Below are 26,623 nucleotides of genomic sequence, written 5' to 3'. Positions count from 1 at the left end.
AATTAATGCTGATCACAAAAATTCAAAAAGAAAGGGTAAACACAATGTAACTCCTTTTATATGACACTCTAGGAAAGAAAATTGCAAATTTATGACAAAAAGAAGATCAGTCATTGTCTGGAGAAAAGGGGATCAAATTCAAGGGGCACAAGGTCATTTCAGAATGTGTCCTGGTGGCAGCTACACTGTTGTATTCAATTACCAACATGAACCAAAATGTACAACTAAATGAGATTTTTTTAATGTGTAACTAATAATCTATTGAAAAAATATTCTATCTTCTACCACTACCACTGACACCATCTAAGTAAGATTTCCTAATTGTGAAACTCTTCATTTACCTATGAGTTATTAGGTTTGGAATATATTAAGTTTGAGACATTAGTAGCAAAAACAGAAACTAAGCAGTACACTAAAACAAGGACTTAAATTTATGGATATAAATTATACATTTAGAAATCATTTCCTTCACTTCCTTTCTCTTATTTTCTGTTTGTCTTTCTTTCCCTCCTTAAACAAATTTGGAGCACTTTCCATCTGCAACCAATATCATAGGCACTTAAAAATTATTTTGAAAGAAAGCAAATATAAGCTTTTACCACAGAAAGGGGCAGAAAGCAGAACCTTGCTGAGTACCTACATTTAGGTTGGGAGGAAGAAAAGGGAAACGAATGGAAAAGGAATGGGAAGAGATCTTGGCAAGACAGGCAGAGGAGCCCACAGGTTCAGAAATAAAGTTTTTGAATGTTCCTCCCAAATTTTTTTTTAGATATGAAAAATTGTGCTGTATATATAAAATATGAATTATAATGCATTCTGCTGTCATATATAATAAATTAGAATAAAAAATTTTTTTTAAAAAAATCCAATAAAAGGACCATCATTTGAGGGGAAAAAATGGGAACTTGGGAACAGTAATATTTTTCATTGCTTTTGAAGGCTAGAGAGGAACATTGAAGATGGTCCTGTACAGTGTTCAGCAAAGTAGAACCCATGGCCACCCAGCATCCATTCATTTTTTTGTCTTGGAGCCAGCAATTACGCTTTAAATTATTATATAAGCACCTGCATTATAGCCTTAATTTTATCTCTCAGCCTTCAAAACTTCATATGCACAATCTGGGTCTTCAGCTAAAAAGTTTGTGAACTCCTGATCTAACACATCCTCTCAGAATTCTTGTAGAAATTAAGTTTGGAGAGGTGAGGCAGTTTGCCCAAAGTCATACTGGGTAAATATTGAGGCTGGGATTATTTGGGGATTATTGAAGCTGGTCCTCAAACTCTTGACCCAGGTATCTTCGATGATATAGAATGCTTCCAAAAGGTCTCAACTCTGTCTCACTGAAACAGGAACTACATCTATTTTTCTATTAAAGCAATCACCAAAAGAGCCAGTTTTTATATATATACAAATGTGGGGGAGCTCTGTGATTCAGTGAGAAAAGATCCTGTGTATCCAGGGTGGTGTTCAAGTCTTTGGTCTTCTATCTCAGAATGCCAGGACCTGTACCTCCCCAGGATGGCCATCATGTTGGGATGGGGGGGTGACTGAGCTCTTTGGCCAGCAGTATTCTTATTAGAGCCAAGCTGTGGAGGAAACAGACTTCCCACAGGATGCTCGCTCCCTTCTGGGACTCATGCTCTAATTTTAAAGTTGAATTTATTAAATAAAGGAATGGCTCACTTTGAGGCTAGTTCTAATCCCTCATTTGCTCACCATCTGTGTTAAGACTTGTTGTCTTGTTAGTGGAAGCAATTCAGTAGTGGAGCTTCCCAAATCGTTGCTCCCCCTCAGGTTGGCATTTTACTGCTGCACTTAAGTATTAACAGTTGATTGCTTTAAAGAATTTGCCTAGGGGCAAAAATGTCAGTCACATGTCCTAGGAGGTAATCCAGTCATAGTCCTTGAGGGCTGGGATCCCAGCCAAGAGAGCATCGTAAGTGTGACCAGCTATGACCACAAGAACATGGTGAAAGACTTTCTGCTTGGCAGCTAAATAAGCAAACACTCCCACCATGCCCTAAGAAACAGGAGCAGAGGAAAAGGGAAAGGATTGCCAAAGCCACTGTCATTAGAGAGCAGAAGTAGGATTTCCTGAGTTTTGGATGCATTCCACCATCAGCATGAGGCTCTGTTTTCTTGCATTTTTGTTCATGGGTTGGTAGTGAGTGTTCAGTAGATGTTCTTTGAGACACCGAGGCTGAGGTTGAGGCAAGATCTCATTACCTTTCTCCGTCTCTCTTCTCTTAGGACTCAGTGTCACCCTTCTGGAAGAAAGCCTTGTGCAATGTGTGCTAGTGATGCTTTTTAGGCTGGCTCATGATGATAGGGCTGTGGCAGTTTAAGCAGAGCTTAGAAAAGAGTCTGTTTCAGTTGGCACAGGTCTGTTTGCTAGGATTCACTCCTGGCGTGTATGCCCAATGCCACATACACATGTAGAAAGATGGAGGTTGATGGCAAATTAGGCCATACAGCTGAATCCAGAGCAGGGTGCATATGCATTGAGCTCATACAGTGATCCACTGGGGTGGAGGAAGAAACCACTCAGACTTCTACTGATATTTTGTTTTTATTAACTCCTTATAAAATTTCCATTGTGTAGGTTTTATAATGTATGTTATAAACCAAGATAGCTCTACATGTATCTAATTTAAAAATAAATATGCAGCTGTTACTAAGTATGCACACTTTTTGTCCCCCAAAGCAGACTTGGTTACAATCACCCTAGCTCTTAGAGATAAATCTAAATGAAGAAAAGGTGGAGTGTATTTCTTAAACTCTGAGATTCCTGTTTGTGCCAAGGCTCCGGATTCCTAAAATAGACGTGAGACCTCTCTGCTCTAGTTACGGTGGTGACATGCCATTTTACATGCTTTTGGTATGCCACTTGGTAAACCAGCATGAGTCACCCAAGCTCAGTCTTGGCCTCTGCCAGGCTGTTTGGTAGTGCTGTGTCACTGTCATTTAAGTGTTCTGTGGAGGTCTCTGAGTTCCCAGTTTACATGGCAGGTAGACTCTCATGGTAAGCATGTGTTCACCTGAGTGGACATAGGACGCATCAGAGGGCATTCTCTGGTGGGTGGGAAGAGCATGGGATAGAGGGTAGGAGGGCTGGGATTCATTCTTTCATTTGATGAACATTTACAATGATTTGGCACATGAGAGTCACTGACACCACCTAGACTTTACTTCCTTTTCTATGAAACAAAGTGAGATGACTTCTAAGTTTCCTTCCTACTCTGTGTGGCTTTTTATAATTATTCTCTCAAATCACTGCTATTTTTCAATATATCCTTTGGACCATTTGTCAGTGTGCCTGAAAGCAAAGGTATAGCTGTCTTATTTTTAAATATGGTAAATGAAACAGTAAGCACTTGGCCCCATGATCTCTCAAATCACTTATTCTTTCTTACTGTCAGTGGCACAATCTTATTTTCCAGCATAAAATTGAAAATTAGTAGCAACTAGCTTAAAAGGGAATATAAAATTAATATTTTATCTGTGGAAAGAGCCCTTGCACCCTTTAACACACCATCATTTCCAGTTGGAAAGTCTTTTAACCCCTGGGTTTCCACTTTAACATTATAAATGTGACAGTGGGCAGATGTTTTGGTCAAAAGGGAAATAGAATTTTAAGAGTGATGTACTTGATTATCTGAATGTAGATTGGACATGTTGCTATTAAAGAAAGGAGTATCTGCTTTCAAAAAATAGAATATCCCTTGTGGTCTTGTCAGGCCCTACCTGGCACCCTTAGCCACAGCTGACCTTTTGGTCCCTAAATCCAACCAGGGTCCCATTCCAACTCTAGGACCAATCTTACCTGGAAGGGATCTAAGAAGTCCAAGCCCAGCACTTTGGATTGGGATTTTAGTCCTGCTCTATCCATTGCTCTGTCTTGTCCTCTGACCCTTATGCCAGCCTGGCTCCTTTTCCTGAGTCCCTGCCTTGGTGGTGCCCAGGACTCTACTCCCATAGGAATGTGCCAGCATTTCTCCATGGGCCAGGCTGTGATCCTGACCCGGTTCCTTATCCTTGCTCTACTGACTGACAGTCTACATGATCTCTTTTCCTGGCCTCTGTCCCTGGGGCCATGTTCTGTTCCTTCTCAGATTAGGCTCTTTCCCAGCATTTGCCTCATCCCGAATAGGGCAGCCAGATTTTTAAATGCCAGTCCTTCCTTGTCAAACATCTCCTGTTTCCCAGTGGTTATAAGATATTGAACTGTCAAATCTATTTGCAAAAATCCTATTCACTTGAACTTTTCAAATTTACCCCAGGTTTACCTCCATGGCACCACCTCACTTGTAGTTGCTCAACTCTGTCCACTGATGTTATAGTAACTCCCGAGGGAGCTACTATCCCCTCCTGACACCCATATTTTCCACACAGCAGCCTGAGTGAGTTTTTATGAGAGGAACTCAGATCTAGTTATGATAACATCTGAACACTGTCCTCCAGCCTGTATACTTTGCTCTGTGCCTGTTAAACTCTTTTCTATTTCTCTCCTCTTCAGTCTATGTTCTCTCCACCCTGGCTCTCCCATTCTCTCTGGAATATGCCATGGTCATTGTACAAGCTGTTTCATTACCCAGAAGAAATGGCTGGGCCTTTGTATGGCTATTTCTTTTCTTTTAATTCAAATTGCAGATCCTTGGAAGGTCTTCCCTGAATGCCCAATTCCTACTCATTTGTTTTCTCTCACACCAGTGCCTTCTTTTTTTTATTTTCCCCAGAGCACTTGGCCTTGTTGAATGCTTTCTCCTCTGCTTACTTGTTTTCCTGTTTGTTGACTGTCTCCTCCAACCGAAATGTCAGCTCCCTGAAGACAAGGACTCTGCCTATGCCATTCTGTGTACTGTCAGACACTCTGACATTCTGGTATACAGTGGAAGCTAATTAACACTTGCTGAATTAGTGAATAAACAAACAAACAAACGAATGTATACATTCTGAATGTGGCTAGGTCATCTTTTATTTGAATGGAAGAAGAAGGCATACAAATAGAATATATTCTCCTGGGATTACGGATTACCAGAATCAACCATTTTCTTTTCTTTTTTATTTTGTTTTTTAATGGGAAATCAAGAGTAATACCTTAATCATCTTAGACAAATTGGAAAACACAGAAAAACACAAACAGAATTTTAAACTACATGTAATCCTTGATGCTCATGCTGTGGGATATATCATTCACCTATATACTTTTCATAATTTAAAAAATTTTTAATAAAATCTAAAGATGCATTCTTCAGGAACATGCCAAGGTAATACTGGCCAAGCAAACTTTTAACAATCAGTAAAACTGCTTCCCTACTATTTGGTAGAAGTGACTAGTAATGACATGTTAAAGGGACAGATGGTTGACAGAAGGAAGAGAATTTGAGACTTGTCTTCCTCTTGCGTAGCTAAAAGAGACAAAGGAAAGAGCATGTGTTGGGGGAAAAAATTCACCAACCCTTACTGATTAATTTGCTGCAAGGCACTAATCTGAACATGCCATGTGTATTAACTTGATTAGTCCTCACAACAATCCTCAGAGGTACATTCTGTCTTTATAAGGCTCATTTTACAACCATGGAAACTGAGGCCAGGATAAAAAATGGTACAGAGTAGAACCCAAGGGTACCTCCAGAGCTTGTGCTGTAAACTTTGCTTTCTACAACCACTTAGTGAGTTCTGGTCCATCTACTAGGAACCAGCACCATTACTAGGTAGTTGATACATAACATCCCATTTCCTTGTCACAACAAGTGTGAGAAGAGTTCTTTCTCCATCTTTTAATTAAGGCACCAGCACTCCAAGTTGCCTGATCATTTTCAGTTCCCTGCTAAGTAAAGGCAAGTTTATTGCCTTGTCTCAAATCTACGTCAGGAAGTTCACTGCAGTAGTAGACATGGAATTCAGGTCCATGTACAGCTGTTACCATTGAACTCTGTCCCTCTTCTTTGGCTTCTGCCTGATTTATCAGTGTTTTTAGCATCTCATCATGGAGAATCAATTCTCCTCTTCACACATCCTCTGCTTTCTTTAACACTGACAGGACTTCCCAATTCTTCAAGCACACAAATGAATTGAAAAAGAAAAAGTATTCAAGGGCATCTGAATGTTGTGCTACTGATATTGTCCTCCGGAGCATGGGGCCCCAAATGAGGACAACACTCCCAGTGCAGTATTGTGTAAATCTTAGAACTTGTTTCACATTTCTGCCTTCCTTTTCTTCTTTCTCTTGAAAAGTAGCCACATGTTTGGGTATGGTTGGACAAGGTAGAGAGAAGTGTCTAGGACAATATAGAATGCAGATCCTGCTAGGTTCATTTTCTCTGAATAAAAACAGAAGATCCACAAAAGAAAGAGAATAAAGGAATTAACTTAATATCTCTGAAAAGTAGCATAGAGAGTTAAGAACAATTTCAAGAGAAAAGTGAAAAACATAAGTGCTAGCTGGGCATGTTACATGAGGCACACCTGTAATCCCGGCAACTACAGAGGCTGATGCAGGAGGATCACAAGTTCAAGGCCAGCCTCAGCAACTTAGCAAGACCCTGTCTCAAAATAATAAATGAAAAAGAGCATTGGGGATGGAACTCAGTGGCAAAGTGCCCTGGGCTCCATCTTCAGTACTGGGGGAGAAAGAAAAAGGAGCACTAATTATATAGCTATAGTTAAAATAATAATAATAAAACAATTATATATAATAACAATAATGTTAGAATAGTAAAAAGAGGAAAGGAGGCATTTGAAACTATGGTGAGATTTAATGCTTGAGAATTGATGAGGGTAACTATCCTGGTGGCAAACAATAGAAATAAAGAATTGTGGTGGGTTTGTTTCAGGTTTTCTACTTGCTTTCTGTTTTGTTTTTAGAAGGTCGTTGGTTTTAAGTGAGCTATCGGGTCACATGTTGTTTTAACATCATGCTAAGCACAAAGATTTGTTAAAAAATGAAATTATAACAAATCTAGGTTTATGAGTTTCATGATTGCCTTTTCTATTTCTATAAGATTGCCACTGGGATTTTGATTGGGATTGCATTGTATCTGTATAGTGCTTTTGGTAGTATGGTCATTTTGACAATATTAATTCTGCCTATCCAAGAACAAGGTAGATCTTTCCATCTTCTAAGGTCTTCTTTCTTTCTTTAGCGTGTTGTAGTTTTCATTGTAGAGGTCTTTCACCTCTTTTGTTAAATTTATTCCCAAGTATTTTATTTTTTTGAGGCTATTGTAAATGGGGTGGTTTTCCTAGTTTCACTTTCAGCAGATTTGTCACTGATGTACAGAAATGCCTTTGATTTATGGGTGTTAATTTTTATATTCAGCTACTTTGCTGAATTCATTTATTAGTTCTAGGAGATTTCTGATGGAATGTTTTGGATCTTCTAGGTATAGAATCATATCATCTGCATGCCTTTCAGTAGATGAATAGATAGGGAAACTTTGGTATATATACACAATGGAACATTACTCAGCATTAAAAGAGAATAAAATCATGGCATTTGCAGGTAAATGGATGAAGTTGGAAAATATAATGCTAAGTGAAGCAAGCCAATCCCCCCCAAAAAACCCAAAGGCCAAATGTTTTCTTTGATATGAGGATGCTGACTCATAATGGCAATGGGGGGAAGGGAACATGGGAGCAATGGAGGAACTTTAGATAAGGCAAAGGGGAGGGAGAGGAAAGAAGCAGGGAAGGGGATAGGAATGATGGTGGAATGAGTTAGACATTATCCTAAGTACATGTATGAAGGCACGAATGGTGTGAAAATACTTTGTGTACAATCAGTGACTTGAAAAATTGTGCTGTATATGTGTAGTATGAAATGATTTGCATTCTGCCATCATGTGTAATAAATTAGAATAAATTACAAAACAAATCTAGGTTTAGAGATCTTATCTGGCTTTGTTTGGGATTCTAGAATTGGGTAGCAGTCTAGACCAAAAATGGTTCAGAATGTTCCATCCCACCACTTACGCAGGGTATATTTATAGCCAGAGAGAAGGCGTGAGGTTGAAACAGTTTGATTGGTTCATGGCTATCTTATTTGAACAAGGTATGAACAGCTGGCCATTTGTGATTGGCTGAGACTTGGCTACTTGTTACAAGAGTAAGGTTGGAGTCTGTTTCTATATCAGGTTAGCTTTCAGTACCAAGAAACTGGTAGACCCAACTTAAAGTATGAATGGAGGCAGCTGTACACCAAACTTCTTTCAGTTTATCAGATTTATATTCCCTCCAAATAGGCCAAAGGGAGAGCTGCTCATTATTGAGCCCTAGCCTATTGCCATGCAAATGAGCCCTTTATTAATCTTTGAAATTCTTCCTCTGCATTATTACAAAGCAACAATTCAGGTAGAATAGTGACTTTTAGATTTGTTCTTTAATGTCCTAAAGAATTTCAGTTAGTTTTTCAAGAACCACTATTGGTGACTAGGGAGGAGGCCTTATAGGTAGGTACCATTCCAGGGCCCCACCACTGTATCAGTAGATCTGCTTTATGATAGGGGATTCTGCTCAGAGTTCCATTGTAAGGGGGATGACAAAGTGTTGAAGTATTGCTGGATTGTTAGGTCAGTGGTTTCCGGTTTGAAAATTTGAAGTTTTAGTTTCAAGTTTTAAAATTGACTCACCCCTTGAGGGTAGAAACTTCTGTAGCATATCAGAGACTATTAACCTGTGAGAGGAATAAGCCAATTGTGAGGTTTCCACATGTGACCTCCCCCACCTCAGGTCATAGTGCACAGTTGGCCACACCATTTTCCACTTCACAATTTACCATCTGACCTTATTTTTATTCCTTTCTGTGGCATTTTGACATAGTTCAACTCACACTGTTTTTATCAGCAAACTCTTTTCATTTACTAATACATTGTAAGCGTTTCCTGACATTATTAAATTATTCTAAATATAAATTTTTGGTATAGTATTTCATTATCACATGTATTTAATCACTTTCCCATTGGACATTTTTTTTGTTATAATAAATGATGCTCTGATGAACATCTTTGTTCACATGTCCAATTATTATCTTAGAATAAATTCCTAAAGTAGAATTTCTGAGCTAAAGAATACTGCAACTTTATATATTTTACTAAACTTCTCTCCAAAAGTGTTAAATCAATTTTATATTCCCATAGTGAAGTACAATACAGAATTTCAGTTGGATGCTCTGAATGTAATCCAGAAAAGGAAAAAAAAAATTTATTAGAAAATCATCTTTTGTCAGCAACAGCTATTTAAAGTAGAAAAATGCATATGTGATGAAATTGAGAGAGGAAAATTTTTTCTTCTGAAAATCAGAGTGAGAAAAATATAACAGCAAAGAAATATAACTGAAAGATAGTTTATGAGGTATGGTTATTAATCAGTTGAATTTTTTTCAACTATAGCATGCCCTGAAAAAAATTCTGAAAAAAGTTTGATCTCTTAGTGCTCATATCAGGCACATTTCTGTCTCAGATGTACAAGTCAAGAGTTTTCAAAGTGCTAAGAGATTGAATGTGATGTTTGGTTCCTGCATTTAAAACATACCTGGTTAGAGATAGGAGCACTAACAGCTGTTGTTTGGGAGGCTTTTTTTTTTTAAGTCCATGCTAAGGTGGTTAAAATCATAGTTTGGCTACTTACTAATTTTATGAATTTACCAGGTCAATCATTCTACCTAAGCCTTATCTGTAAAGTGAAGAAAATGGTAGCATTGTTGTGGGGGTGAAGGCGAAGCATGTGAGGAACTTACCACCTTGTTGGGACTGTGCTGTCCAATATGGCAGCCCCACATGGGGCTGAAGTCCTGGAACTTGGCTGGTCAGAACTGAGATGTACTACACATGTGCAACCCACACACTCTCAAAGACAGTCTCATAAAGGAATGTAAGCTGCTTTATAAATCATTTTTACACAGTTACATGTTGAAATGAAACTATTTTGGATATGGTGGCTTCAAATAAACACATTGTTAAATTTAAAGTTCATTGTACTATGTTTGTTTTTCAAACAGTTTTTCCTTTTTTCAAAATGTGGCTTGCATTATATTTTTACTGGGCTGCTCTGCAGTAGAACGTATTTAAGACTCAATAAATAATTTTTAGAAGAAATCAAAGTGGGTTGTTTCTCCATTGTGGAGTTACACAGTTGTCATCTTACCATCTGGGGACATTTGATTTTTAGGATGCCATAAGACATTTGGTGGAATCTTCTGGTCTGGATGAGGAGTATGCATAAAATTTCATTGTTTGTTAGTGAAGTGAATAGAGAGTTTAAAAATAGTATTCTCCTCCCTCCTCCCTGCCCCATGCCTGTCCCTCATGAGTTATTTCTGTTGACTGCATTAGGAACCTGACATTTGATTCATTCTCAGCGTGCCCTGCCTCAGTCCTTTAAAACAGAATGGACAGTTAGCAAAAGGTCAAAGCTGCTATGGCTGGTGGTGGCTGTCCTGGGCCGTGATAGGCAGAGGAGACCTGGGGAGATCGGAATATCCAATATGGCAAAATGCTTGGTCAAGATCCAGACTCGACGAAGCCTCCACTTGCACATGGTGAACCACTGCAGCAGTAATGTGTTTGTCCGACTGCTGAGACATGGCTCCAAGGTCACAGCTCGAAATGCCGGTACGTGCCATGCCCTGGGCTGTCATCCCGTGCCTGAAGAATCATACAAGCTTCCAGCTTCCTGCTCACTATAGCGACTCAGTGAGAAGCCAAGGGTGAATGTAGTGTCAGAAGTTTAATGAGTTATGGAAGAGAGAGAGGGAGGGAGAGAGGCAGAGACAAGCAGGGAGGAGGGTGAATGAGCAAGTGCAGAAGGTAAATGGGAGGGTGTGTTCCCTTTTCCATGAAATGGCATAAAGTTGTCAAAAGGCAAATTATGCTTTCTATTCAGCAGTGAGTTAGGAGGGAGGCAGTGGTGGTGTGCTCCTCTAGATTGTTCAATAATGAGAGATGTCGAGGAGAAGGCAGGCTGGATGATCAAAACACACTCCCCCTCCTCTCACTGTTTAAAGGTTTCAGATCTCAGATTTGCTTGTGCGGGTGAGGCAGAGCTCCCCTTTATCTTCAAAGCAGAGCTCTACTAAAATAAAATATCAGTTAGAGCACTTGGATCAAACTGACATTCTTCCAGTTTCCTTTTCCTTGTAAATATCGTATGTTATGGTCCTTGGAAGAAACTGTAATTGAAATAAAAATTTCAAGTCAGGCCCTACAGCAGTAAAGAAGCTGTGCTTATATAAGTATATGTGGTATCAATCATGAGTTGATAAAAAAAAAAAAATATATATATATATATATATATATATCCTGGGAAATGTCTGAAATTGGCCATATTTCATACATATGTGTGGGACTGACTTCTAAGTGAATTGAAATGAAACCAATAGTACTTGTACAAGGACAAAAGTAATGCATGATGGGTTCTTATATGAAATTTTGAAAAACACAAATATATAGAATGTTTTCCTTTATTCTAATATTCTCAAAAGTGAGTCTATGAATATTTGCAGATAAGATATGGGATATGGTATATATATTTTTCATGATATTGTTATAGATATATTATTTTATAATCCATTTTTCCTTAATTATATGCTTGAAGGACTTTTCATATCAAAACAATTAATATAATTATCTTTTCAAAAATGGCCAATAATGTTATGTAATGTAGAGATACTACAATCCACTTATTTAATTACTAATTTATGTGGGAAATTTATTTTTTTTATTATTTGTCTATTACAATGCTACAATAAATGTAGAAATTGGCATTTCTATGATCAATTCTTAAAAAATATAAATTGGGGTAAAGAACATACAAATTTTTACTTTTGATGCAAGTGATCAAATTATCCTATAAGACAAATGCTTAAGAACAAGGTATGCATGAGAATCTCTACTCACCCATGTGATTACTAATCCTCATGTGACCAGTTTCTTAACCTTTTGCTAAATGTTGAAAGAAAAATAAGATTCCATTATTTTCATTTGTACAAACCTTTTTAATAGGATGAACATCTGCTCAAATGATAATTGACCATTTGCATTTTTTCTTTGGAGAATTCATGTTTGCAGATTTCTACTGTGGTTTTGTCTTTTCCTTATAGATTGTAGGAAATCTTTTATAATCTGAACTTTAATCCTTTGCCTGATAAAAATGTCAACTTTCTTCTAATTAATTGGTTCTTGATTTTCAACTTTTTAAAGAAAGTGTTAACTTTTTGAATCAGGCATTTTTTGTATGTACAGACAACTTCTACATGTACAAACTACTTAGTTTTTGTATATTTCAAGTTTGGATTTTATGTCAGTTTTCCTCGTGCAAAAATTATGCTTTCTTTTTCATAATTAATGCATTCACTTGAACTATACAAATACTGATAACCATCTACTTTTGTTCTATAAAAATGGCAATTTCCTGTGGTATCTAATATTTATTTTGGTTTAATTTTTTTGACATCTTTGGACTTTTCTTGTGTATATGACATGATATAAGGATATAAATTTTTCTCCAATTATTTAGCAATTTTTCCCCAAATTATTTATTTTAAACAAATTTTCGTTATGCTTAAGGGAATGTTTCTGAATCGTACATTTTAATATTCCTTTTTTGTTATTATGTTTATAGTATAATCTTGACATTAGATAGGTAAAATTACTCCCACATTTTTTTTAAAAGAATTTCTATTTTAGAGTGGCTTTTAAGTTTCTAGTTAAAGTAGGAGGAAAATACAAAGATTTCCCATGTGCCTCCTACGCCCACATAGCGTCCCCTATCAGAGTGGCACATTTGTTAACAGTTGATGAACCTGCATTGACACACTGTGATTACCCAGCGTCCACAGCTTACATTAAGTTTTCACTTTTTGCATCAGATGTCCTGTGGGTCAGACAAATGTATAATGACATGTATTCATCATCATAGTATTATACAGAATAATCTCACTGACCTAAAAATCCTCTACTATTCCTGTCCATATCTCCTTTCCCCTAATCCCTGACACTGATCTTTTTTACTGTCTCTGTAGTTTTGCCTTTTCCAGAATGGCGTATAGTTAGAATCATACAGTATGTTGCCTTTTCAGATGTGCTTCTTTCATTTAGTGATAAGCATTTAAGATTCCTCCATGTCTTTTCATGACAATACTTTTTAGCACTGAAAAATATTCCATTGTCTGGAGGCACTCACTGCTTTTTTTTACCCAAAATTATTTTGTCATTTGTGAGCACTTTCTCCATTTATCTTTTTGAAAATGAATTGGTATTTGTAATTCAATAGCATTGAAACTTAGATTAATGAGAGAATAAAATTTTCAAAACATTGAGGCCTTCTATTCAGGAATATTGTTATGCTTCTTCATTTATTGAGATTTTCTTTTATGTCATCTTGTTATGTTTTAACATTATCTTTGTGGAAATTTTGCATATTTCTTATTATGGATATTCCTGAGTATTATATGACTGTCTTACTTTGTACACTTAGCTGTTCTGAATGAAGTTTCTCATTATCATATTTTTATATTGTCTTTACTGCTTTTATATGTGGATCTTGCTTTTGAACAGTTTACTGAATTTCCATTAATTATTTCCCCCGGTTTATTTATTTATTTTTTAAATATTTTTTTAGTTGTCAATAGATCTTTATTTATTTATATGTGGTGCTGAGAATGGAACTCTGTGCTTCACAAATGAAAGGCAAGCGCTCTACCACTAAGTCACAACCCCAGTCCTCCCTCAGTTTATTTTAATCTTTATTTCATATAGATAATCCTATCATCTAAAAATAGAGCTTAATATCTTTTCTAATATTTATACTTCTTATTTTTGTCTTTATCATATTGTATTATCTAGGGCCCCTAGAATTATATTGCTGTGTAGTGAGAGATTTTTGTCATGCTCCTGATTTTGGTGGAAATTCTTTTAATGTTTGGCTATTACATGTGTTTGCCATCATACATAAACTTCATTGCATTGAATTTTAGATTAATGAAAGGAGAACTCAATTTTAAAAATATTGAGGCCAATTATAGAATCTGTAATTCTAGTCCTTACTTTTTAGGAGATAAAAATTTAATGAAAAATCCACAATAAAACTGTAGCATGGTGCGATGATTGATTGTGATGATAAACAGATCCACAAGATGGGATGACAGCTGCCCCAGTTTAATGCCATCCAGCAGTCAGTAATGGGGAATTCTAATTAACACTTGTTTTGATAATAAGGTGATTTGTTACCCAAAATAACAAGTCCAGAGGCAGATAGGATTCCAGGGTTGAGAACCAATTTCATTTCATCTCCCTCCACTTCTCTTCCCTGTTGGCCAGGATTTCCCTCAGAGCTGTGGCCATTGGCATTATAGGTTGGCTGCCAGAGTTTCTGCTGGTCTCCTTTAGTTACAACAATGACAAGAGATAAATAGAGTCAAACCTTTCCAGAATGTTCTTCTTAGAAGCAAAAAAAAAAAAAGTTTCTCAGAAGTTCAGTCCCCCCCTCATGCCTTATTTTCTCTCTGTCCTTCAATTTTTATTTTCAGAGTCAGCTTCTATGCCCATTTCTAAACCAAAGGTGACCAAGAGTCTAAATTACTATGATGGGTTAGACTAATTATTGTGGGAAAATGTACAATGAGGAGTCAACCATGGTATTCTGGGATAAAAAGCATCTATATCAGACTGGGAGTGGGAAGTAGGAGAGCTTTCCTAGAGGAGGTGACCCCTGGGGTCTTAAAGAATAAGATCCATCTGAGTGCAGAACATTTTCAGAATAGGCAATAGTCTGTACAAAGGCACAGAGACATGCAATGACATGACACATTTGGCACCTCTAAATAAACTGATAGGGTAGAAACATGGGGTAGCAGAGTGTTTTTGTGTTAAGCTAAAGAGTTTAGTTTAATATTTAGCCTGAAAGGTGTGAGAAACCTTCTAAGAAGAGGACTGATATAACTAATTGACATTTAAAAATAATTATTCTGGAAATAATTCCCAAGAAGTCACACTGAAGTCAAGAAAACCAGTTAGGACGCTATTGCTATTATTCAGTTGAGAAGTGGTGTGAGTAAAGAGACAGGTGTGGCTTTGAAAGCGGATAAGAGCAGAGTTTGGAGAAGTTGGAGACAGATGTGAGCAGTTGGTAGAAGAAATATTGGTCAACGCTGAGATTGCTGGTTTGGGAGACTGAGTAGAAAGTTGTGCCACTTACTATATAGTGAGTGATTGAGGAGAGAAAGAGTTGAGTGGGAGATGATATAGTTTGGTTTTGGATATATTGAAACTGATGTTCCTATGTATAGTTGTGTGGAACATCTGAAGCTCATTGAAGGGTTTTGAGTTGAGATATTCAGTAACATGTATTTCTCAAGCTAAGTTGTGTTCTACGTTCTTGTGGCAAATAAATTTGGGAAATGTTGGGTTAAATAAAGTGAAACAGATTTCTTCTCTCCAGGACCACGCATACATTTTAATATGCCAAATTATTATTGAATGCTTAACCTGTGTCAGGAACTTTACATGCATTGGCTCATGAATTCCTCTGCATACAGTATTGCATGTAATATGTCCTGGAATTTTGCCCATTTTATTGATGAAAGGAATGATATAAAGTAATTTAATACCTGATCCATGACAATTTGTTCAAGGTCAGGATTCAAGTCCAGAAAAGTGATTTCTGAACTTACACTCTTAAAGTTGATAGTAATGTCCCAAAGGATAATAGAATGTGCACAGTTTTGCAAACTTCTCTGTAGAACATTCTTTTCAAGAATTTTAAGGAACACTGATAACCTGTAGTTATCAGGTAGAGCAATTCTGCAGTAGCATATCAGAGCCATACATATGGTTGAGACTTCAAGGAAGAAGGTATAGAGTGAGAAGACCAGAGAATTGAGACCACTGCAAAGACAGGTGAGGAGACTGTGAGGACAGAAGAAATAGAGTCATTGAATGAAAACCAAGATAGTATAAAGTCTCAGAGTAGGAGGACACACACACACACACACACAGGCTTAGAAATATGGTGGTGATTGGAGACCTTGATGAGAGCCATTTCAGTGGGCTGCCAAAGCAGCTAAATGGAAATGCAAAGACAATGATTGCATGAATCATCCACATGAGCTCTAGATATCAAAGTCATGCAAGATGATTATAATATGGGTATCAAAAGAGTTAGTAAGAGTAGATGCAAAACCAGGAGGTCATCAGGCGATGGTCATAAGGGAAAGAGAGTTCAGTCTTCAAGGACAGAGTCTGTAAGGATGGGGAGGGAGTGAAAAGAATAAGCCACACCGCCAACTCTGCTGTGGGAGAGGACTACCTACCTACATGAAAGGCAGTGTTCCAGATTCCAGCTGGGGTTCAGGGATGGGGAGGACATTAGGATTTGCCATGCACACGTGTCTTTATCTAAGTTTCCATTTGTGTATACTTTCCTGAGTCACTGGGATGACTTTTCATAGGTTTTTAAATAGAATGAACCAGCAGCCTTCCAAAGATGTTCATCAGGTACATGAGTTACAGTTAAAGGATTAAATTTTATTCTCAAAAAAGGAGAGAGAAATTTGTAGAGGTTAATGGTATACTGTCTTGAGAAATTTTGGAAGTCTACATGCTGCTTATAATGGTTAGAAAACATTTTAAGTCATTTAACGTATGACTGATAGCAAATGTAGAATATAATAAGTTTTAAAGTTTATTTTATTTCTAACAAACTGTTAGTCCCCATGGCAGCAAATGACTTTTGTTTTATGGCTTCTATGTTGGCTATGATACAATCATAGGAGAGCTGACATACAATTGTCATTAAGAGTGATTAGGCAAACCTTTTGAGAATAAAAGGACCATTTTAGTAATACTATCAGGACCACACCCACACAGTGGAACTGTCTAAGGTAAATGAGGACAAATTGTAACCCTATACATAATGAAATTGTTTCAGCAAATAAAATTGGGCCAGTAACAGAGAAGGTTCTTCCTCTATAATTAAGAGGTGAGGGTCCCTTCAGGCCTCTCAGATTCCCTTCTCTTCAAGCAACATGATGGTTTGCGGGAAAAAAATGTCATGGGCTTTGGAGCCAGACAGGATTGGGTATAAAGCCAGGCTCCGTTGTTTCCAAGCTTTGTGATCTTGTGCAAGTTACTTATTCTCTTTAATCCTTAGGTTTCCTCTGCATGATTATTTACTTCAAAGTATCCAGCCCTATTCATTAAAAAATCTTAACTCCCTTCTTGTTCCACCACTTAAAGTCTCCAACTTTAAGTCAGAGAGCTTATTGACAGGCATAGTCTAAGATGGAGTCACAGAATGCTGGAACTAGAGGGATCTGGTCCATTTTATAGGTAAGAAGTCTCAGACTATACAGCTGGAATGATCTATCTGAGATTGCTCTAATTGTTATGGCTCACCTGGGGAATGGACAGGTGACCTGCCTTCCAGGCCATTGCTCTTTCCATTCCATCATATTTTCCAAAGATAGAGTGATGACCCGTTCTGCCTCCTTCTCCTACTCCTCCCTCACTTTCTCTTTATCCTCAGTTCAGAATATAGCACACCTCCTGGAGTGTCACTTGCTAAGCTGATAGAGTTTAGCCCATCTTGAGAAGGTTGGTTCTTGTGTTCGCAACAAATATATGCCCTCTGCAGAGACCCACCAACTGTACACCCATTTGTTCTGTGGTTGTCCACCCTCTCAGATCCAGCATCTCCCTTTAACAACAAAAATCTTGTAATGTTCTCGCTCAAACAGAGATGCAACACATGTAACTTTAAAATAAAAAACTACATGTAAAGTCAAAATGTTCTAACTGTAATAGAAAGAGAAATTAGAAAGTCATTCTTAATTAAATAAGAATCTCCAAAGGCTTTTCTCAAATAGGACTCACTAGGAGGCAGAACAAAGGAGTGAGATGCTTGGAATGGGGAGGGGTGGGTGGATGGAATAGATGTACGGTGAAAATGTGTTACTTTGCAAGCAACTCCAATACCTTTGGCATCTCTGATGTTGATGGTGTAATATTCGGAACTGCTAAACAACTCTTAGCAAAAGAGTTCAACATACTCAATGCTTGCAATCCTGAAAAATTCAAACTATGTTAAAGTGCTACTTCAAATGCTTTAGGTTTAAATGTAAAACAGAGGTAGGTTCTAGATTCAGATCATTATAAATATGTTCATTATGGAGAATATCTAATATTTAACATTTGAAAGTTTTTTGGAATGCAAAATAATTCTTCATTTTGTGGAACTCTCCTAAATATTTTAAGATATCTAGTATCCTTGACCCTCACCCACTAAATGGACATCAGCCCCTTCAATCACTGTGATGTCTGAAATGCCTCTATGATCTTCTAAAGGATCCTCCTCTTGGATGAATGGTGGTACCGCTTTACTGCTCTGGAGTTTAGTGGGCATTCTATAATTGGGTGCTAGCACAGAGCTCCTCAAAGGGAACCAGAATAATGGTTGCCAATGATGTCATTTGCCAAAGCCTCCCAGCATGGATGAAGGCCTCACAGGGCGAGCATCAGTGGCCATAACAAAGGAAGCAGTAAATGAGGCTGAAAAGTGTCTGCAAAGTGAGGCAGTATGGTTTTATCCAAATGATGGCAATAAACATGGCAGATTTTAAATGGGAAAGACATTGCCACGTGGGCTTAGCATTATCTCAACAAACCCAAGCTCCAAAGTCAACTTAAGGAGGTCAGTGTAGTTAAATGCAAACTGCAGATGATCAATTATGTTCTGATATCCCCATATTGTCCCCAAAGGACTTTCTTACATTGTTCTCTTCTTTACACTTTTGATCCTTTCTGTAACCTTAAGAGGTGGGGGTGTGAGTGTTTTCATTTTAAGGCATTTTAGTGATGCTTGATAATACCACATTGTTTAATTGATAAAGTCATCATGCACAGGAAACTAGACAAGGGTCATTAGCCAGACTCTTTAGCTATATAGTACATCACAAGTTTCTGGAAACTCTGGCTATGGTATTGGGATTTTGTCACACGCATGCTCAGTTGATAGCTCGTTTCTGTGTAAATGTGAGCAATGCTCATTCTGTTTTTATCTGCCACTAATTTTGCTGTGTGTCAATAAATACCCTATATTTTTCCTTCAGCAATAAGATGAAGAACAGCTTCCTAGTAGCATCCATCAACATTCTACTGAGTAGGTTGTGCTGCTATGATGCATGATGTATCTTTAGGGCATATCATTATATCAGGATCTGTGCAAATGGTGCTAATGGAAATGGGCAGTGTCAGTCTGCTTCATTATACATGGCAGGCATCCTACCTATTGTCCATGGCCAGTCTACTCCATTAGTATTTGTCTTCTGATTCTTGCTACATAAGTTATTATTACTTCTTAAGTTATTTCTTCAAATAAATAATGAAAACAATGGTATAAAACATATAATTTTATTACTATACTAAAATGTAATACACAATTCACCAGAAAAGGTATGTAGGAAACTTTTAGTATCTATCATATAAAGAAAATTACGAAAGTATGTATAACCAGCTATAACATTCAACGAATATTTCTTATTTGTCAGAAACTTTATAGCTATTCGCTAATTTTAATAGGTCTGCACAGTTATGTAAATTGGAAAGCTTTTTACTTTTCCATGATCATTACCATTTCTTCTAAAACAAAGTTCTCAATCTGCCTAATTGAGCTTTGTGGATATATTCAGAAAGCTTCTCAGATATAGATAAAGCAAAATAAATTTATTTATTAATAAATTTATAATTTATTTATTATTGAATAATACTAAGTTAGTGTTCTGGTCTTTATGGAACTCACCAGAAAAGGTATGTATGAAACTTTTAGCATATCTCATATAAGGACAGTTAAGAAGATTTGCATAACCAATTATAATTAAATTCACCTTGTATTCCATAGTGGACTTGTTAGAAAATGAATGTATTTGTTGATTAAAAAATGTTTGATAATAGAGCAAGTGCTGTTTATTGTTCTTTGTTGAGATCATAATGTCTGATTTTTGTAGGTTTTTTAAATTGTCAGCATCACTTACACATCCACAATTTCACTTACCCTCTCCCCAGCCTGGTAAAATAGGTGTTTCTCCTATTTTATAGTTAAACAAACTGAGATCCAAGAATATCAAGTAATCTTTAGCCACTGAAGCTCATAATATGAGTAAAGACAAAGCTGATATTTAAACCCAGGCTGTCCAGCTTTTGATTGGTCCTCTTCCATTGTACTCCAGCTGCCTTACAATTTGAGCACAGAGATGAAGGAAGAGTAATACGAATCTTTAGTACATTACACTCATGTTTAGAAAAATTAGGAAAGGGAAGAAAGCTTTTATATCCCTGCCTACCTCCTTTCCAGGAAAATAAGTGAATATCTATTATTAAGATCAATAACCTAGCAGATGTGAGTGACTTAAAATATTAGAAATTTGGCTGATTTAAAAAAAATTATAGCATTTTCTGAATGGCATCCTGAATGCCTGAAAAGACCCACAGGTGTATTTTGTGTGGACCATACAGATGTAAGTGTGAATTTTAAAGCTTTTAGATGGTACTCAAAATGGTCAATTCTTTCCAGCCTCCATCGCTCCCTATATACCTGTTCACATTTAGGCACCTGCTTGACCTGTGGAGGTCCTGGCCATTATAATACCTGAATTAGTTACTGTGATTGTTTTTCCCTGAAAATACTGGTTTCACTCTTTACTATTATTCTATTTTCCCCTTACATTTTAGATTTCTCCCAAGAAAAATAAATGAAAGAAGGGGAATGGAGAATGCTAAGAATAAAGACTGAAATTCTCTATAGTGTGGCTAAAAAAAGTCCTCACAAAGAAGGTGACATTTGATTCAAGACATTCAAAGGAAGAAAGCATGAACATATTGAGGGAAGAGTGCTCCAAGCAGAGGGAGCAACAAGTACAAAGGCCCTGCGGTTAGAACATGATTGGCATGCTTGAGGGACAGCAGAGCTGCTTAGGTGGCTGGAGTGGAATGAGAGAGACAGTCATAGGGGAACAGGGTTAGAAAGGTTAGGAATGGGAAGAGGACATTGAGTAGGGTCCTAGACATCCCTAAACAACTTGGTTTTCCCTCTGAGGAAGATGAAAAACCATTAGAGAGTATTGAGAACATGAGTGGCATGGTTCACTCATGTTTTCAAAGAATCACTCTAGATGCTGCGTTGGTAGTGGCCCTTGCCTGCGTGAAGACTGAATAAGGGAGGTGATATAAGAGACTGTTTCAATAATCTAGATGAGAAAGAATAGCAGCTCGGATCAGGGTGATAGCCATGGAGGTGGTAAGAAGTAGTCAGATTCTGGACACAATTTGAAGGTAAAAGCAAAAGTTACTGACAGGTTCAATGTGGGTATGAATAGAGAACAGTCAAGGGTTTTGGTCTGAGCACTTGGGAAAATAGAGATGCAATCTGCAAAATATTGCAGCCTGGAAACGTGAGATTTCTCTTGTCTTCTGGCTATAGGAGAGGGATATAGGAAGCAGAAGATAAAGGGTTGCAAATTAGGGCACTTGAGGAGAATAATTATATATATATGTGTATATATATATATATATATATATACACATACATACATATATAAAATACAAATATATATAATTTATACATAATATATAAGATACAGTAATATATAACAATATATATGATTATATTATACATTGATATATATATATATTTATATATTATAGTATTATATATTTGTATTCTATTTTTTTGTATATATTACACATATAATGCTTTTAGATAAGAACAAAGGAGCATGGGCAATCTGTGTAACCAAAGAAGCAAAGAAAAGTAGCAAATGGAGCTAGAAGTGGTAGCATTGCAGTGAGACCTTCACATAGGATTCATGACTTTCACAGCTTTCCTAAGGGGGTGAGTAACATGAGCCCCCTGTTAGGGATAGGGTGCACCTGCATTTTTAAGTATTAAGCACTCCAAAAGCCATACTCTTTTCATCCTTCCCTACCCTGTATTTTCTCCTTTTAGACATTTTATGGTGGTAGACAACTTACGGCTTTGTTTTAGGCAGATTTTTCACTGCTGTGATTAAAAGATCTGACCAGAACAATTTTAGGAGGAAAAATTTATTTGAGGGCTTGCAGAATCAAACGTCTTACATAGACAGCCAACTCCATTCCTCAGGGCTCATGGCAGAAGACTGTTGCAGAGGAAAGCAGAGAGATACTTCACTCTCCAGATACAAAATATGTACCCCATAGCCATGCCCTCAATGAACCAATTCTTCCAGCAACTCCCCACCTGCCTCCAGTTACCACTCAGTTAATCCCATTAGGGATGAATTCACTGATTAGGTTAAGGCTATAACCCAATCATTTCTCCTCCAAATCTTCTTGCATTATCTTACGTGTGAATTCTGGGGGATACCACATCTATACCACTACAGGCTTACATTTATTTTTTCTTTTTGTGGCACTCTGATTAACTCAGAGGCACTCTATCACTGAGCTACACCCTTAGGTCTTTAAATTTTTTTTTTTTTAATTTTGTTCTGAGATGAGATTGCCCAAGGTTGATAAATTGCTCAAACTGCCATTGAACTTGTGATCCTTCTGTCTCAGGCTCCTGAGTTGCTAGGATTACAGGTGTGTGCCACCACACCCTACTTATTTTTTGTTTTTATTGAGATGAAGTTCACACAACACAAAATAACCATTTTGAAGTGAACAATTTGGTGGCATTTAAGACATTCATAGTATTGGCAACTAACACCTCCATCTAGCTTCAAAACATCTTCATCACCTCTAAGGAAAATCCTGTGTCCATCAGTTATTGCTCATTTCTCTCTTTCTCAGTCCCTGGTGACTACCCCTACAAAGCACTTTATGCCTGTGGATTTACCTGTAGTGGATATCTCATAGGAATGGAATCATACATAATGTGACATTTTTGTGTCTGGCCTCTTTCACTTTTTTAAATATTTATTTTTTAGATATAGGTGGATACAATATCTTTATTTTATATTTATGTGGTTCTAAGGATAGAACCCAGTGCCTCATGCCTGCTAGGCAAGCGCTCTACCTCTGAGCCACAACTCCAGCCCTACTTTGTTGTTTTTTATGGCTGAATAATTATATTTTATTATATGGATATGCCACATGTTGTTTGTGTATTTATCTGCTGATGGACATTTGGATTGTTATCATCTTTTGACTATTGAAACAGCATTGCTGTGAACATTACATACAAGCATTTGAATTCCTGTTTTCAATTCTATGGATGATGTATATACTTAAAAGCAGAATTGTTGAGTTGTATGATAATTCTATATTTGACCTTTTGAGGAACCACCAAACTTTCCACAGTGACTGAATCGTTTTATATTTCTCCTAGCAATGTACAGAGTTCTAAATTCTCAACATCCTCACCAACATTATTGCCATAAAAACAAGCATCAAGTGGTATCTCATTTTGGTTTTGATTTGCATTCTCTGAATGATTCCCTAATGATTTGTGATGTTAACATCTTTTTGTGTGCTTTTTGTCACTGGTAGATGGTTTATACTTTTCATTTCAGGATTGACTTTTGAAACATAAAAGCAGTAATGCACTCTTGTACATTTTGAAGAGAAAAATTGTGAAACATATGCTGGCTTACAGTTACCTAATGCAGCTGGCTGCCAATTTGGTGTCGTATTGTAGATCCATCCTGGGAAAAACTGCTTTAATGCTGTCCTCATTTTCCATTGAGAAGCCAAGACTCAAAATTGGGAGGCTAGCCTTTACACCCAAGAGTAGGTAGTTGAATTTTCCATCTGTAAAAGAAGGCATTGAAAATACATATCCCCAGTAAACTTTGAGAGAAATCCATGCCCTTTGACCAAGTAATCTGCCTTCTAAACATCTGTCTATTGAAAATTAACTGAAACAAAAGGGAGAAGAAGCTTTATATGTGAAGATGTCTCTTAGAACATTGTTTTTACAACTGTAAATTGATCTAAGAGTTCACCAATGGATGGCTAACTTATTATATTAACTAAACAGGAAATTTGGCCTTCTTTATAAGTTATACCAATGAGAACATACAAAATGTTTAAGTTAAAATGTTAAATGAAGAAACAAGATATTCGTTTGTGGACATAGTATGATTGCAATTACAGTATTCCTTACCTAAAATTCTTGGGAGCAGAAATATTTCAGAATTTTCCAGAATTTGGAATATTTTCATAGACTTTACTGATTGAGTATCTCTAACTTGAAAAATTTGATATCCAAAATTTTTTTGAGCATTGACACACTCAATCAGATTTTAGATGTTTAGATTAAAGGTGCTCAGCTAGACCCACAAAATTGTACCTAGAAGGAAGACTAGAAAACAATACATTAGAATGATAAAGAAATTATAGTTTTGCTATGGTATGGTATGGTATGGTATGGTATGCTATGCTATGCTATGCTATGCTATAGTATGCTGTGGTACACCATAGTTTTATATAGCTTATTGGTTGACAGTTTTGACTTCCAAAAGACATCATTCATAACATAATAATGAATTATTGTTATTTTTACTTTTATAAACATGACCACAGTTGGAGGTTTGCAGACCAGAATCATACACCTAAATGTTGTACATGTTTCCAACCATTTGAAAAGTGTTGGTTATTTTGGTTTAGTGTGTTGACCTTAGAATTTACTCTGTAGAGAATGTCACTAACAGGACTTTGTTTAAAGTCAGGATGCCATAGGATAATTTCATGGATCCCTTAAATTCCATCCATTGTTTTGTATGTACCCACAGGTTTTTGTGGGAAAAGAAAATCTGAACTTTAAAATAAAAAATGTCTCTTTGCAGGTGTTCCATTGCCTAAAGAGGACATTTCTGCTCCCCTGATCTCCAGCTCGCCAGTAAAGGAAGCTCGAGAGTATGAAGATCCCCCAAGTGAAGAAGAAGATAAAATAAAAGAAGAGCCCTTGACCATCTCTGAACTAGCATACAACCCAAGTGCCAGCCTGCTCCCCACCCCTGTTGATGATGATGAGATTGACATGCTTTTTGACTGTCCATCTAGGCTTGAGTTGGAAAGAGAAGATACAGATTCATTTGAGGAACTGGAAGCAGATGAAAATGCCTTTTTGGTTGCTGAAGAAGAGGAGCTGAAGGAGGCTCGTCGAGCTTTGTCATGGAGTTATGACATTCTGACCGGCCATATTCGGGTGAACCCACTGGTCAAGAGTTTTTCCAGGCTTCTTGTGGTGGGCCTGGGACTGCTGCTCTTTGTATTTCCCCTGCTCCTCCTCCTTTTGGAGTCAGGTATTGATCTCTCCTTCTTATGTGAAATCCGCCAGACACCAGAGTTTGAGCAGTTTCACTATGAGTACTACTGTCCCCTCAAAGAGTGGGTGGCTGGGAAGGTCAACCTCATTCTCTACATGCTGGGTTGCTCATGAGGTTAATATCTTATAAAACTAAGGGCTATATTCAATACTAGTGATTTTTTTTCAGTAGATGACCGGTTCTGAATGGACATGGGGTTGCCAACAGATGTTCCTTTCTCATAATTGATCATTCAAACCCTCCATTAGCTTTTCATAATTAAATGCACTTAAATCAAAGATAGATATTTTACTTACGGGTCAGGAAGATGACCTTTACATAACCAAAATATGTTTATTTTAAGTGTAGACAACTATTATAATGCATAATACATTGGACTGAATAGATTTCCCTGTTTTTAATAGTTGGTACCATCACAAGCTATAAGGTTCAGAATCACAATTTTAGTAAAAACCTAAGGGAAAGTTTTTGAATATAATCCTTAGTGAAAAATGATGTCCTCTAACCAATGCCTATACAACTAAATTTATGCTGGGCTTTCTGTTTTGTTTTTTTAAAACTATTTTTATGTGTTCAAACTATTTTGGTAAATTTTTAGCAAAAAAAAAAAAAAAAAGCCTCCTGGAGTTATTTAAGTATACCGACTGTAAGACTAACAATGCACAAAGGTATATCGGGAATTTTTTAATGTTTTGGCACCAGTTTGTTTTTTAAAATATTTTTGGCTGAACAAGTCTATAATTTGTTATTACTTGCATATGGGATAGAAAATGGGTAGAAAGATACTTTAGTAAGTAAGCTCCCCAAACAGATGATGGGAATGGAGGATGTAGAAACTGAGAGCATTGAGTTGACACAGGGGAGTCCCTTTTTCCAAGTTTTGGACAAGACGACTTGGTACTTTTGTCTGCACTCTGTCCATATATTTGGGCTAGGGAAGCAGAATGTTTTTAAAAGATAGTAAAATTTTAAAGGAAAAATGGTAAAAGATATACCAGTTGATTGTTTATTGTATATTAAAACAAGAGTGAGTGGATACAGATAGAAATTGAACTAAAGGAAAGTAGTGATGAAGAGTTCTGGTGAGGCTGTAGGCAGGTGGTGGAAGGCAAAGGGTGTCTTTAATGAAAGGGATGGTGACAAGAGGCATTCAATGATGTAAAGTGCACTCGCTGTCCAGTTGACATAAACATGTTTAAGTGGATCTAAATAAAAGTGGAGAAACTTTAAGGTAAATTTTTTGGTCCCTCATGCCATTCATTGTGATTCTGTGGAAGAAACTTCAAAAATGTGTGTGTGTGTGTGTGTGTGTGTGAGTATCT

General features: G+C 37.0%; 1 protein-coding gene and 1 long non-coding RNA gene across 7 annotated transcripts in view; one reads left to right on the top strand and one right to left on the bottom strand.

Moving 5' to 3' along the window:
* Positions 1–26,623, top strand: part of Frmd3 (FERM domain containing 3) — a 267,360-nt gene that overhangs the window by 237,362 nt on the left and 3,375 nt on the right. For 3 of the 5 annotated variants that reach the window (XM_015506082.2, XM_048800413.1, XM_048800414.1), the window contains one exon: positions 24,819–26,623. This exon is cut by the window's right edge and continues 1,805 nt beyond it. In XM_015506082.2, coding sequence (XP_015361568.2) covers positions 24,819–25,414 — 596 coding nt within the window. In that variant the 3' untranslated portion in view covers positions 25,415–26,623. Of the gene's footprint in view, positions 1–10,347; positions 10,612–24,818 lie in introns of those variants that run through there. The other 2 variants (XM_048800415.1, XM_015506081.2) reach the window with 2 other exon arrangements.
* The window catches only part of LOC125615930, a 19,711-nt gene continuing 6,779 nt past the window's right edge, over positions 13,692–26,623 (bottom strand). Inside the window, exons 1-3 of one of the 2 annotated variants that reach the window (XR_007346537.1) lie at positions 24,137–24,555; positions 23,631–23,781; positions 13,692–14,379 (exon numbers count right to left, since the gene is read on the bottom strand). This is a non-coding gene — a long non-coding RNA (uncharacterized LOC125615930). Of the gene's footprint in view, positions 14,380–23,630; positions 23,782–24,136; positions 24,556–26,623 lie in introns of those variants that run through there. The other variant, XR_007346536.1, reaches the window with a different exon arrangement.

Source organism: Marmota marmota, unplaced genomic scaffold (genome assembly GCF_001458135.2).
Source record: "Marmota marmota marmota unplaced genomic scaffold, marMar, whole genome shotgun sequence".
Lineage (NCBI taxonomy): Eukaryota > Metazoa > Chordata > Mammalia > Rodentia > Sciuridae > Marmota > Marmota marmota.
Note: the sequence above shows the minus strand (reverse complement) of the source record. Positions and strands in the feature narration are given on the sequence as shown.